The 13,699-nt window shown below is 45.0% G+C and overlaps 1 protein-coding gene across 1 annotated transcript in view; it reads right to left on the reverse strand.

Moving 5' to 3' along the window:
* The window catches only part of LOC135708192 (chaoptin), a 358,531-nt gene that overhangs the window by 58,613 nt on the left and 286,219 nt on the right, over positions 1-13,699 (reverse strand). The window contains exons 3-4 of the mRNA XM_065230201.1: positions 12,805-12,915; positions 134-3,371 (exon numbers count right to left, since the gene is read on the reverse strand). Of these exons, the coding sequence (XP_065086273.1) occupies positions 134-3,371; positions 12,805-12,915 (3,349 nt within the window). The remainder of the gene's footprint in view (positions 1-133; positions 3,372-12,804; positions 12,916-13,699) is intronic.

Here is a 13,699-nt window from a genome sequence, read left to right on the forward strand (position 1 = left end):
CGTGGTCTTCAAATAAAATTATTTGGAAAAGTTCAACATCTCTTAAATGACTGAAAGACTCAAACGATTCAGCAGAATTTTACAAAGGCTTCTAAAACCAAAACACAAAAACAAAACAAACAATTCCACTCACCCGAACCATCTTGCGCATCTCGTCCTTCTGGATCGGGTTGACCTGGGTCGTTTCCCGGAGCCACCGCCTCAGCCAGTGCCCCAGCCACACCAGGCCGCAGTCGCACTGCATCGGATTGTTGCTGATGTCCAGACCGCCGATGACGCTCCGGGTCCCCACCGCGTCCCAGGAGCTCGCATTCGGATAGAAGCTATCGGGCGCCAGCGCCGCCAGCAGGTTATCCGACAGGTCGATGCTGAGCCGGGGGATGTACTTGAGGGCGTAGAATATGCCCGGCGGAAGGTCGTTCACCAGGGTGTTTCGTATCCGCAGCTTCAGGTCGTGGTTCCGCGCCAACCCGACGAAGGCTTTGTGGTGGATCGACACCAGCCGGCGGCCGGTGATTTCCAGTAGGTTCAGCTTGGTGATGGTGTGCATTTTGGCCGTGAAGAGACTGTCGTCGAGGTGTTCTTCGTACACGGTGACGTAGAGCTCCTGGAGACCGCGCAGCTTGGAGATGAGCTCGGAGAAGTTGTGCTGGGAGTTGATGCGAAGTTTTTTCAGATTGTGTAGTTTAATGAAGATGTCCGGATTGGTGATTTTGATGTCCTCGATGAAGAGTTCTTCCAGCCGGCGGTTTTGGGCGAAATCGTGGAAGGAGATCTTTCGGATGGGGTTGCGGGAGATTTCCAGCACGCGGATAGATTGCGGTAGGTTGCGGAGCAGGTTGGTGATGTTGTTGATTTTATTGTCCTTGGCGTAGACTTCTCGGAGGTAGTAGAGTTCTTCGAGTGATTCGATCTCTTGAATGTGGTTGTGACTGATGTCGATGGTGACAAGCTGAGGCAGTATCAGGGAGGGCAATCGGTACAGGCCGGCGTGCTGGAGGTGGAGTTCATGAAGGCGTGGGACGTTGAGGAAGATTTCCTTAAAGTTCACCGTCAGGAAGGGGTTCCAGCTGAGATCCAGGATGGTGAGATTGTTCAGATTGGCTAGGGCATTGTCGGGTATGATTTTGATTTGGTTAGAGGAAAGGTTTAGCTCCAGCAGGAATTGCGTGCTAGTGAACATGTAAGAGTCGAGGAATTCCAGCAGATTGTTGCTAAACTGGATAGAGCGAAGGGTGAATCCGATGTCGGCGAATGCTGTTGCCTGCCAGGCCGCGAACAGGTTGTTGGAAAGATCCAAATATTCGATACGCGTGTTTAGAAAAGCATCCCGTGGAACCGCCCGAAGGCGATTGTTGTTCAGCTTCAATAGACGAAGCTTTTTCAGTGGGGAAAATTGCTCAATTTGGAGCACTTCAATCTTGTTGTGGCTCAAATCGAATTCCTGCAGGTTGGCCAACCCGGCGAAGCTGCGCCGTCTTAATGATGATATATTGTTGTGAGCGAGGTTGAGAATTTCCAGTATCTGTAAATCACCGAAGGCGTGATTTCCGAGCGTGGTGAAATTGTTCCAATTGAGATAGAGGATGCGGAGGGAGTAGGCCAGCGCTTGGAATACGTCCGCCTCCTGAAGCAGATTGTGGCTGGCGTCCAGTGAGTAGACATAGAGCAGAGAGTTCACATCACCGTCGAAATTATCGATCGCATTGTTGCTAATATTCAGCCTCATGGGGGTGGTGGCATTCGAAACGTGCTTGAACATTTTCAACGGGAACGAGCTCAACTCGTTGTACATCAGGTCCACACTGAGCAGCGCCGGCAGGAAACTGAACGCACATTCGCTCACGTTCTGCACCCCATTGAATGACAGGTCCACGTACGTCAGGTAGGGCAAATCATAAAAACTGTTTTTCTCGATGGTTTTTATTTTGTTCGACGACAAATTTATGATTTGAATCAGCTCCAGATTATCGAACGTGCCGGTGTGAAGCGTTTCAATCTGATTGAATGATAAATCAATTTCGACGAGATTTTTGTGAATGTCCGAACGGAACACCGTACGTGGCAGGATGGTGATCCGGTTGAATGCAAAATTCACGTACGTCAGCTGGTTCAGAGTGGAAAGGGCCTCGTCAGGAATCACCTTTAGATTGTTATTATCGAGCCCAAGCCACATTAACTCGGTTAGCACGCTCAGTGCGTCCATTGGATATTCCTCCCGATAGATGCCGAACGAGAGCTCCAGGATCTTCAACGTGCCGGACACATTATCGAACACGTTCGGATGCACGTAGTGAATGTCGTTGAAGCTCAAACTAATCTCCTTAATCGTGTCCAGTCCATTGAAAACCCCATAATTGAGGCTGGTTATTTTATTGTTCCTCAGCAGCAGTGTCTGCAAATTGGCACCCCATCCGACGAAATCGTTCTCTTCAATTTCCGCTATTTTATTGTAGCCCATATTCAGATAGGACAGCTCCGTGCAATTAGCGAGTCCATCCACCGGAATGGAAGTAAAATTATTGCCACTCAATGACAGCACTTTCAACGTCGGCGGCAGCCGATTCACGGCCGTCAGTTCATTTGATGTCAAGTACAGATACCGCAATTTATTCAAACTACTAATCGCATTCGGTACCACCAACAGCCGGTTCCGTTCCAGGTCCAAATACTCCAGCGTGTGCTCCAACGTGGCAAACGCTTCATCATCGACCGATTCAATAAAATTGAATGCCAACACCATGTGCACCACCCCCAGATCCCGGAACGCCTCCACCGGTATGACCCGGATGAAATTCTTATCGAAATTGATAGCCTTCACACGAACCGTTCCGTTGAACAGCCCTGGCGGCAGCTCGTCTATCAGGTTTACACTCAGATCCAACTTTTCAAATTTGATCCGCGCCCCTCCCAGCTCCACTCCCACCAGCTTCCCGATCAGGTTGTCCTTCAGCGACAGGATCCTCAAATCGTGCAAATGTTCCAGCACGGCCGCCGGAAACGCACCCAGAATGTTTTTCGACAAATCAATCGTCACCAGCGATTTCGGAAAAGTATTCGGACTTATGTGCGCTATCCTGTTGGAGCTGATATCCAGCCACACTAATTTTTTCAGCTTGGCAAACGGTTTCTGCTGCTGTTGTTGCTGCTGCTGGGATTGCGTTGGCAGCGGAGGCGTCTGCAGTGGTTGCAGCTGGTGCTTTGCGGTGATAATCGAAGACGATGCCTGAAATGTCGGCACCGTATGATTCGACCGTTTGTCCTCGTGCAAAAACAGCGACAGCTCCGAAATCGAATTACCGGAAATGTGCAAACTCCGCAACGAATCCGCCAGGCTACCCCAGTTCCCGTCCAGGTGGTGAATGTTGTTTCTGAAAGCAAACCAAGCAGAAAAATATCGGTATCATTTGCATTGGCAGGTGGGCGAATTTAAATCTAAATTAGTTTCGGTGGGAATTTCCCTAAGCTCCTAATGCTTGCTCAAAGCTCTAATCCGTACCCAAAGTTCAAGGTAGGAAAAATGCTCTCCAAGCACCACAATTGTTTAAGCTCTGGGTTTGGCCCGACTCCACACACTTTTTATGATGGAAGCCTGGGGGCAGTTTTCGGGTTTCGTTCTCTGCTGAAACAAAAAAATATATAGTGGAGTCTTAGCCTATACAGTCTACCAATGTTTGCTCCGGTCTGATATCCTACCAGGGAGGGGATTTTTATTTTATTCTCGGTGCTTGGATTCCGTCTCTATAATTGGAAGGTTTAGATTGTGAGGATTTGAGAGATCGAGTGGGTCTGTCTTTATTTGGATAGTGAAAGGTGAATCCGGTAGTATTAGAGTGGTTTTAAATTTTGGGGAATTTTAGAATTACAAGTCAAGCATTGAAACAGGCTCTTTTGAACTTAAAGGGGGAGTACACTTTGATTTATCAAAAAAAAAATGCAGTTTTTTGGCTTAAAATGTTCCTTGGGATGTATACTCCAAGTCCGCCAGAATATTCCTTACCGCTTTACGAAGCGATTTCCTAAAACATATACCGGCGCGCTGAGAGAGCATTTTTATCTTTAAACGCGTTTATCTCGAAACGGGGTTTTTCAAACTGGCTTGGGAAATAACTCTAACCAGTTATCATCAAATTTGGATATCGCCTGAGTTTTCTTGTTCAGAATTAAATTCTGCTTAGAAATACGTATCCACATTTTCGATTTTGTCAAAAATGGATTTTTAATACACGATTTTGTAAGCATTTTTAGGGAAAAAAAAAATTCATTACTTATCACGATTTTTGTTCGATTTATGTTCCAGGATCACATGGAAAGGAGTATTTTCCCACGCCGTTTTCCGACTTCCGCGCGAGGACGCCCGCGCGACCTGGTGCACCGGCCACGGGAAGATGCCAATCGAGTTCAAAAAAATACAAATTGTAGTTCGAAGGATGACTAAAAAATGGTTTATAACATATTTGCCCTCCCTGAGTGTTTAATTGCTTAAAATATTAAGGAAAATGCCTTACTTTTTGGACGTTCAAAGTGTACTACCCCCTTCATTGCAGTTTCTTGATTGAACAGCCACATAGTGCTACCGATTTTTGAGCTACTTTTTTTTTTTTTTCCTTTATTTTAACGTCGGTCTCTGTTCCACAATCTAGTGCCAATCACCGACGGACATCGATTGCCATCCATTGACGGCAATCGAATGTGCAGGAAGGCAGCTTCCACACCTGCGTAGGATATCGCACCCATTCAACACACATGGTCCGGGACCAACGGCTTTACTTCCCTTCCGAAAGAAGACGTGACCAGAGATTTTTATGCCTCAGAAAAATCCCACCGACCTCGGCTGGGATTGAACCCAGACCCATCGGGGTGTTAGAAAGCAGTCACGCTTACCACTACATCACCGGCACCGGCTTTTGAGCTACATACCAATCATTATTTGAAGGCAAAAATACTACTGATTTTCACACCGATAAATACCGATGTGTGATCGTTTTTTATCATTGGCCAAACAAAATCACCAAAATCTAATGAAAGGTAGCGTGATAGTTAGCGCTAGATCGAAAAATTTTTAGACAAATTTGTTAACAAGTTCGTTTTTTTCGTCAAATGTAGCTCTATTGTGCACCAGCTCTAAATTAAAGTTCGGAAGTCTGACTTCCGACTTCCCAACCTACTTCCGTCTTTTACTGAACTAATGTATAGTCAAGATTTCTATAGTACGGTTAATAGGGATCGGCATTATCGAATACACGTACCATATGGGATTAGAGCTAATTGCATCTTATTATAGGGTAATTCGAAGAGATAACACCTGCTGTCTTCTGTTGTTAACAAAATAGGGGGAGGGGGATAGCATCCGTAAAATCACAAGTCAGGAAGACCCGGAACATCCGAAAAAGTGTTCTATTCATGAAACTGATCCTAGAGGTCCATGTTTTTTTCGAATCCGCTCATAGACATCTTTTAAGAATGAATTCAGATTTGAGACCCAAATATGAACCCAGGAGACTACGTAATGGTTCACTAGAAGATCTGAAATATCAGTAAAAGTGGTCAAAGAATGAAACTTTCATCCACTCTTTCTTCAAATCCTTGTCGTTTTTGAAGACCTTCCCTGTTTTCCGGAGCTTGCCCTTCTTTTTTTTTTTTATTCTTCACTCCGTAAAGGGTGGGAAGCCATAGAAAGAGGTCCCCCAGCCACATTGCTTGAGTATCATGCTACTTTAACCTTTGATAATCTAGTTAGTTAAAACATTTGAAACAGCTAGTACAATAACACAGTAAACAGCATACGAAAAGGACAGACTAAAAGGATACAAAAAAGAAGAACAAAATATAAAATGAACAAAACAAAACCAATAACAAAACATAGGTCCACTGTAGGAGGTCCTTGGGGGCCCATCCAGTGGAGGGATGTCCGGTCGGCTGAAATAATCGATGGTTCTAAATCCTGCAGTATAAACACTTAGAAATTATCACCAACTTCGGTTATTTTTAACGAAATCTGAACAGCTGAACTGTTCGGTAAAATTTATGCAATTCAATTCAATTGCTTTTCAGCTACTTTGAAACTAAATCTCCACTAAAATGACAAGATTTGATCATTTAAACAAGGTTGAACATGTTTTAAAATTATTTTCAAATTCAATAGCCTTTAAAATGAAGGTCAAAGTTCTACCGAACATTCAGCTGTTCTGATTTCGGTAAAATTTACCGAACACGGAATCAAAATCTTAGTGTGTAGCTCCGCCGCCTTCAAAAAGCGCAGTACAGCTGCTTGAGTTGAGGGCACATTTGCTAGCCTGTTCCGTACGCTGGCAGGCAGACCGTGTAGGCAACGAAGGTGCTCGAATTGTGGACATACGCATAACACGTGCTCCACCGTCGAAGGAATATTGCAGAATTCACAGGTCTTCCTGAAGGGTCCTCTGCTGAAATCTTGTGAGATTAGGGAGTGTCCTGTCTGGAGTCTGGAAAAAATTCTCTGATCTCGCAGGTTTGCAAGGTCCGTACACTTTCCGATGTCACCTTTAATTTTTCTAATAAACGGAAGTCTGGCACTGAACCATTCCGTTGCCCACACTGTCCGCACTGTGCAAGTGATCCATCTCTTTCCGTCCTACAATGGTACCTTGTGCGAGTACCGAGGACCCGATGGGCCTGACCCGGCTAGGTTGTCCGCCTCGATGTTCCCTGGGATTCCGCAGTGTCCGGGAATCCATGCGTATGTAAAGATGCCCTAGATCCAGGGGTGGACCAGGTCCTCCGACGAAAAGGCCTGAATAACACTGTGGGAGTCCGACAGGATCAGGATTGGGCGATCCGCAGGAACCGTGACGGCATGACGAATAGTCGCTGCTTCTGTCGAGAACACCGAACATTGTTTTGGCAGACTTCTACTCGTTGGGGAAATGTCACCAGCGATTCCCATTCCGACTCCAGCTCTAGATCTTGACCGGTCCGTGTAACGATGCATGTAGTTTGGGTACAATCCGGTCAGCTCTGCTACCCATCTCCTAAGGGCTACGGAATTGTCCCCGGCTCTGAACTTCTCCTTTATCCGGCTGTCGATGTTTGGTGCGGGAGATTGCCAACTCTTATCTCCGTACCAGTGAATCTTGGCCACTCTGGGGAGCTCTGCGTTGGAGATTGTACGGAGAAGTCTGTCCCCCTCGCTGAGGAGGCAGATTCTGTCGTTTCCGGTGGTATTTGCTGAAAATGCAGCGGCTTTGTTGGCAATGGCTGCGTAGATGCAGTACCGGAAAGAGAGAGTGCCGGCTTCGACGTGGGTAGGAGACCGGAGATGATGCGCGTGTAGCTATTGTACACCGGAGCGAGTATTTGTATTGCCTTTTCGGTAGCGATGCACGTCAGCTCTAGTCCATACATCAGCCGGCTGTCTACGATGGCCCGGGCAACACGGAAACGTACTTCTCTGTTGTTGGACCGGTGGGGACGGGAGATTGTGTGGATGAGGTTGATCCTGCTGCGACAGCTGGCCTTGACGCCTTGAAGGTGCTGGTCAAAACTCAGCGATCGGTCAATGACAACCCCCAGCAGTTTCACCGTTTTCTTCAATGGGATAGCTTGATTACCGATCTTTATGGGAGGTCCGCAGACCCGATGTCGGTACTGGCAAACGTGGCACCTAGCTCTCTTTCCAGTAGACAGCTGAAAACCTTTCAAAGCGGCCCATCTGGCTACGGCGGAAACCCCTGCTTGGACTCTAATCCTCGTTCGTCCTGGAGTTTGACCTGTGGCTACGATTAGCACGTCGTCTGCATACACGAAAATGTACATGATGGCTACCAGGAACAAAGTGACAGCGATCATAGAACCTTGGGGAACGTCGGTTTCCTCGCAGAAAGTGCGGGATTTGGTATTACCTACCGAGACTCGGAAGGATCCGCCAGTCAGGAAATTTTGGACGAAATGGATGATATGGCCGCTAAGGCCCCAGTTGACAGGTTGCTTCAGTGCCACGGGCGTCCATGTACGGTTGAAGGCGTTCGAAATGTCCAGGGAAACCAACTCCGTATGGAGACCATTATCCTTGGCATCCTTGAGGAGCACTCCTAGCGTCGCAAAATACGTAGATGTACCGTGGCCTTGCCGAAATGCGTGTTGGCGATGGTCTAGAAAGCCGCCAGACTCGAGAAACTGCTTCAGTCGTCGGTTGATCATCCGCTCGAAAACCTTTGCCATGCAGCAGGTGAGCGCAATGGGTTGGAACTTCGCCACATCCCGTGTCGGCTCGTTTCCTTTAGGGATGGGGACAACCAAGCTTTCCCTCCAATGCTCTGGATACGAGTCTGTCTGCCAAAGCTGGTTGAAGAGTTCCAGCATTTTTACTCTACCCGGGATAGGCAGGTTCTTGAGCACCGGGTAGCCGATCTCGTCTGGGCCGTCTGATTTCCCGTTGCTTCTACTATGCGCAAACTGAAGCTCCTGCCAGGTGAAATCGTGGTTGATTCTCAGGTTGTTCGTGTCCGGAGAAACTCGAAAACTGCTTACGGACGAAGTCGATGGGTTTGCTAGCCGTTGAAAGGTCGCCTCGTACTTGGAAATCGCAGAGAGGTCAGCGAAATAGTCACCAAGCTTATCTGCAACGATTCCGGGGTCGGAGACTACAGCGCCGTCTACCTGTATATGCAGTGTGGCCGTATGGCGCTTGCCACTGAGGGCGTTGACCTTACCCCAGAGTTCCGCCGAAGACTGTGAGGCATTTATGCTTTCGAGGAAGTCCATCCAACTGGATCGTTTGGCATCTTGGACCAATTGGCGACACTGGTTGTGCCGTTCTCGATAGATGCAGAGCGCGTTTTCCCTATCCGGATCATCTATGGGAAGTCGTTTGACTCGTCGAAGGGCTTTTCGCCGGGCCTTAACTGCCTTCTTCGTTTCCTCGTTCCACCATCTGAGGGCTTTACGCCCCGGAATGCTGCTGGTTTTTGGGATGGTTTCTGACGCAGCTGCGTTTATTGGTTCAGTGAGACTCTCGATGCTGTCAGGGTTACGTTGTTGAAGGAGCGACTGGAAGGTTTCACCGTAACTCTCCCAATCGGCTTCGTCCTTCATAATCGCCCAGACTTTCTATTAGGTGAAGTTCTGGCGAGTTTGGCGGATTTGCCACCTTCGACACAAAAACAACATCGTTGGCTTTGTACCACTCCATCACCGGTTTCGTGAAATGGCACGATGCCAGATCCGGCCAAAACAGAGTGTCACCTTCGTGGGACCGGAGGAAGGACAGCGGGCGCTTCTGGAGGCATTCTTCTTTATATATTTGACCGTTGATGGTGCCGGTTGTTATGCATGGCTTGCTGAATATGCCGCACCTACAGATCGTCCTTTTAACGTGAACCTGACCTAGCACACGGCCGATGAAATTAACCCAAATTTGAGTTCAGTTTACTCATAAAAGTGCAGGAACTCAGCTATGAGTAAATTTGCCTTATGTTTTTCTGTGGAAAACCTCAATAATCTGCTGGAAAATGAGGAAAATTTACGAAAATTTTACTCAGTCTAGGAGCAATACCAAAAGACTGAGAGAATCCAATCTTAACTTTTCTCATACTCGGATTTTTTTCCCCTGGGACAACCTGAAAATCATGTGGAAAATTAACTCATCCCTAAGTTCCTGCACTTTTTGCAATTTATAATCATACTAACCTCAAATTTTGGTCAATCTCATTGGCAGTGAGAGTAAATAAAATTTTCAAAAAAGGTCTTCTATGAGACATCACTACAGACTGCAAAAAGCGCTCGTTGATGTTTTCGCACAAAACGACGAGATTAAAGGGCGAACACGAAATTATTGCGACACCGAAAATGTCATGCCAATTTTCTTATAATGTTTAGAATCAAACCAAAATTTTAGGGTAGTTTAATACATATATTTACTTCAAAAATCAAAAGAAAAGTTAATCGATGGAGCCTTGAGTGTAAAATTCAACGCATTTTCGCTTGATGCCCTCCATCAAAGTCTTTACAGTGTCATCCAGTTTCCAGTTTCTCAGTTTTTTTTTTTTTCCATTTTCTTAACATGTCCTTCTTGTCTTTGACTGTCTTCTTGCTCTTCCGAAGTTCCCGCTTCATTATTGCCCAGTACTGCTCCACCGGGCGCAGCTCCGGACAGTTTGGCGGATTCATGTCCTTTGGAACAAAATGGACAGAATTGGCTTCATACCACTCCAGGACACTTTTAGAATAGTGGCATGATGCCAAATCTGGCCAAAATAGCGGAGCTTCGTCGTGCTGCTGCAAGAACGGCAAAAGGCGCTTCTCGAGGCACTCAGATTTGTAGATCTCGCCATTTACTGTGCCCTTTGTCACGAAAGGCTCACTCCTCAGTCCGCAAGAGCAGATGGCCTGCCAAATGAGATATTTGGAGGCGAACTTCGACATTTTCTTCTTCTTAAATTTGTCGTCCACATCGAACTTGCTCTTGCCGGTGAAAAACTCCAACCCCGGAAGTTGCTTAAAATCGGCTTTTATATACGTTTCGTTGTCCATCACACAGCAGCCATATTTTGTCAGCATCTTCTCGTAGAGCTTCCGTGCCCGAGTTTTAGCCGTCGATTGTTGCCGCTCATCGCGGTTTGGGAAGTTCTGTACCTTGTAAGTATGTAGTCCAGCTCTCTTCTTTGCATTCTGGACGTAGCTCTGCGACATGTCGATCTTTTTAGCCAAATCACGGCTTGAGACGTTGGGATTTGCTTTAATCATCCGCTTCACCTTTCCCTCCGTCTTTTTGTTCTCCGGTCCCGGTTTTCTTCCAGCTCCTTTGCCGTGGTCCAACGTCAACCGCTCCTGGAACCGCTTCAACACTCTGGAGATTGTTGAATGGTGAATTTTCAACATTTTTCCCAACTGCCGGTGCGACAGGTCAGGAAATTCCAGGTGTTTGGAAAGAATTTGTTCTCTCAACTCGCGTTGGTTCACCTCCATTTTCGTTGAATCGAAAAACACGACTTCGAGTTTGACAGCATGTACACAATACACATCAATGAGAAAGTGTGCAAAATTTGGTTGATTTTTACCCAATGGTAAAAAAGTTATGCCCTGTTGAATGTGTCGCAATAATTTCGTGTTCGCCCTTTAGTATTGTCGCATTAATGGCCCTTCGATCAGTTTCCATATTCCCAGAATATTCTATTGTTAATTTTTTTTCCATGCTCCCAAAACATTCTCTAGCTAATAAATTATCGCACTACAACTTCATGATGATTAGCATATCCGAAGTAACATTGCTAGTTTTATAGAAATTTTAGTGCATTCTACAAGCCTGAATTGTGGTCTACAAAACCTTCATAAAGCCAAAATTGTTACTTGGGATTAGTTTCCAGCTTTCCATGCTCGGTAATGGTGTCCTATTTGTATGAATAAATCTATCCTTCACTGGGTTTTTTGACACTATCTTCACTGTAAGAAAAGACCTGCCATATATCGAATGATTCGTCATACGGTGTGTTAGCAAATGCCAATTTCTTGTTTTCGAATGAAACCAGCAACAAGTGAAAAGGATGCCAATCATAAAGTGAAAATCATTTTTAAAAAAGATGATCATAGACATGAAACTTGTATGAATTAAAGATTGTTTCCGGAATGTATCAAACAAAAAGAACTTAAATCTGAGAGATAAATGTATTATCGAAGGCCCATAACGAGAATAATTCATTTTCATTATAAACTGTTGAAAATGCACAAATTCGACAATTGTTCAAATTGAATTTTGAGTTTCTGTAGGCTGTTATCTTCAACGATGGGTAAGTTTTAGTTTAGTTCATACTTAGGTTGATATTAAATTAATTAATATGGCTTCAATTTACGATAATTACACAACAGTGCAGTGCAGATCATTGTTCGCCACATAATTGTGACGAACACTGGAGGTCGAGTAACGTTCCTAAGCAGGAGATGCAGGAACGGTAGCAACGAAAGTTGCTCTATAACGATGCAGTTCGTAAGGTCGACTCTACTTTCAATTATAATATGTAGGCAATCACGCTTAAATATATGTAATTTTTGACATTTTACCTATTTTCAACAGACAATATTGCTACAACTATCATTCAATATAAATAAGAATAGTATTTATTTAAATTATTATTTTCATTTGATTTACGTTCACCTATGCTATCAAAAATTGAACTAAAATCGTCCTAGATTAGAATGATAAGCATCCAAGTTTTCGTGGTTTTAACAGATGATGAACTGCATGACAATCATCTCAAAATCATCTGATAATAGTTATAGGGCTTGGATGAAGCAATAATCATTCGATCAAAGGATGATGTTTTGGTTCAGTGTTGAGGATCGGGGTATGACCCTTCCCTGTCCCTCTCCCAGGAACAGAAGAAAATGGAACAACATACGTCTAAAAGCACAGTGAAGGATAGATTTATTCATACACAACAGGCCGCTTTTACCGAGCATGGAAAGCTGGATAGCATGCCCCCCCCCCCCCCCCCCTGGTCTGTATGGTTGTATGAGAAAACGGGAGAGTTGCCAGTCTTCTTAGTATGTTGTCGTCGGTATTAGGGTTATTAGGGATCATAAAATAGAAATATACTCAACAATATTTTACCAAAAACTGTGCGCAACATTTCTGTTTATACTCAAACTAGATTTACCTGGTATACAGTTAACTAAGCGTCATGTAAAAATAATGAAGTAACGATAAAATTTCACTTCTATCTAGCTGAAATTCAATACATTAAAAAAATCTGCCTTAGCCCCTCTCCACAAAAAAAGCTATCCTTACTACGCCAACGCTGCACATATCAATTTGGGTGCACCTTTACTTACCTCTGTGCCACTAATCGGCTTAACGTGTGGACATTTTTCAGTGAATCCAGCGGCAATCCTTGCAACTGATTGTCCGAGATGTCCAGTGATACGAGCGAGTGCTGCATGAAGCTGTAACGAAAGCAAGAAAGAAATGGAGCATGTTACAGAAAATTGAAAAAAAAACCTTTCGCCCCCTCCCACCCCAGGGCTACATCACAATCCCAATATGTACGGCCAAACACGCCCATCGGATTTGTGATTCCCAGCGACAAAAATCATAAAATCCCTCCGTGATGGAAAATATTTGATCGCTTGGAAATTGAATTTCATCCCATATGCCGGATCCGAAGCGAGTGGCCCAAAATGTGCCGAAAGACATGCAGTAAGGTGTGGTATTTACAATCGAACTGAGCCTTTCCGATTCAGTTCCCTTCCGGTCCGGCAAGCATCAATGTCAGTTGCAGCTGCTTCTACTACTACTACTACTACTACAACTGATGTTTGGCTCGACAACATCAACAATAGCACACAAGACGCTTGGACACGGGAACAAAGGACAGGCGATAAATCCTAAACACCCTTGGTCGGAGCAAATGCTAAATTTTTCGAGGAAAATCCGACAGGCACACATAGAGAAACACCCATTCCCATGGATGCTGGCTCAAAGCAACGGAAATAACGAAATCAGCGGGATTCTCATTCAAATCCGGTGATTCGATCTATCTGAAGTTTTATTTTTTTTGCGCAAATAGCTAGGAATAACTTTACTTCTGTTGGGAAAAGTAGGTAAAGACGGACGCAGTATGAAAGATGTCCATCACTTCTTATAATTTATGAAAATAGTACCGTATGCGTGATAATGTTTGCACTATCGTACAAATAAGGTTCCCGTTTCACCTGAACATACAATGCC

This window comes from Ochlerotatus camptorhynchus, unplaced genomic scaffold (assembly GCF_037179485.1).
Source record: "Ochlerotatus camptorhynchus isolate MF236.1 unplaced genomic scaffold, CSIRO-AGI_Acam_v1.1 ptg000026l, whole genome shotgun sequence".
Lineage (NCBI taxonomy): Eukaryota > Metazoa > Arthropoda > Insecta > Diptera > Culicidae > Ochlerotatus > Ochlerotatus camptorhynchus.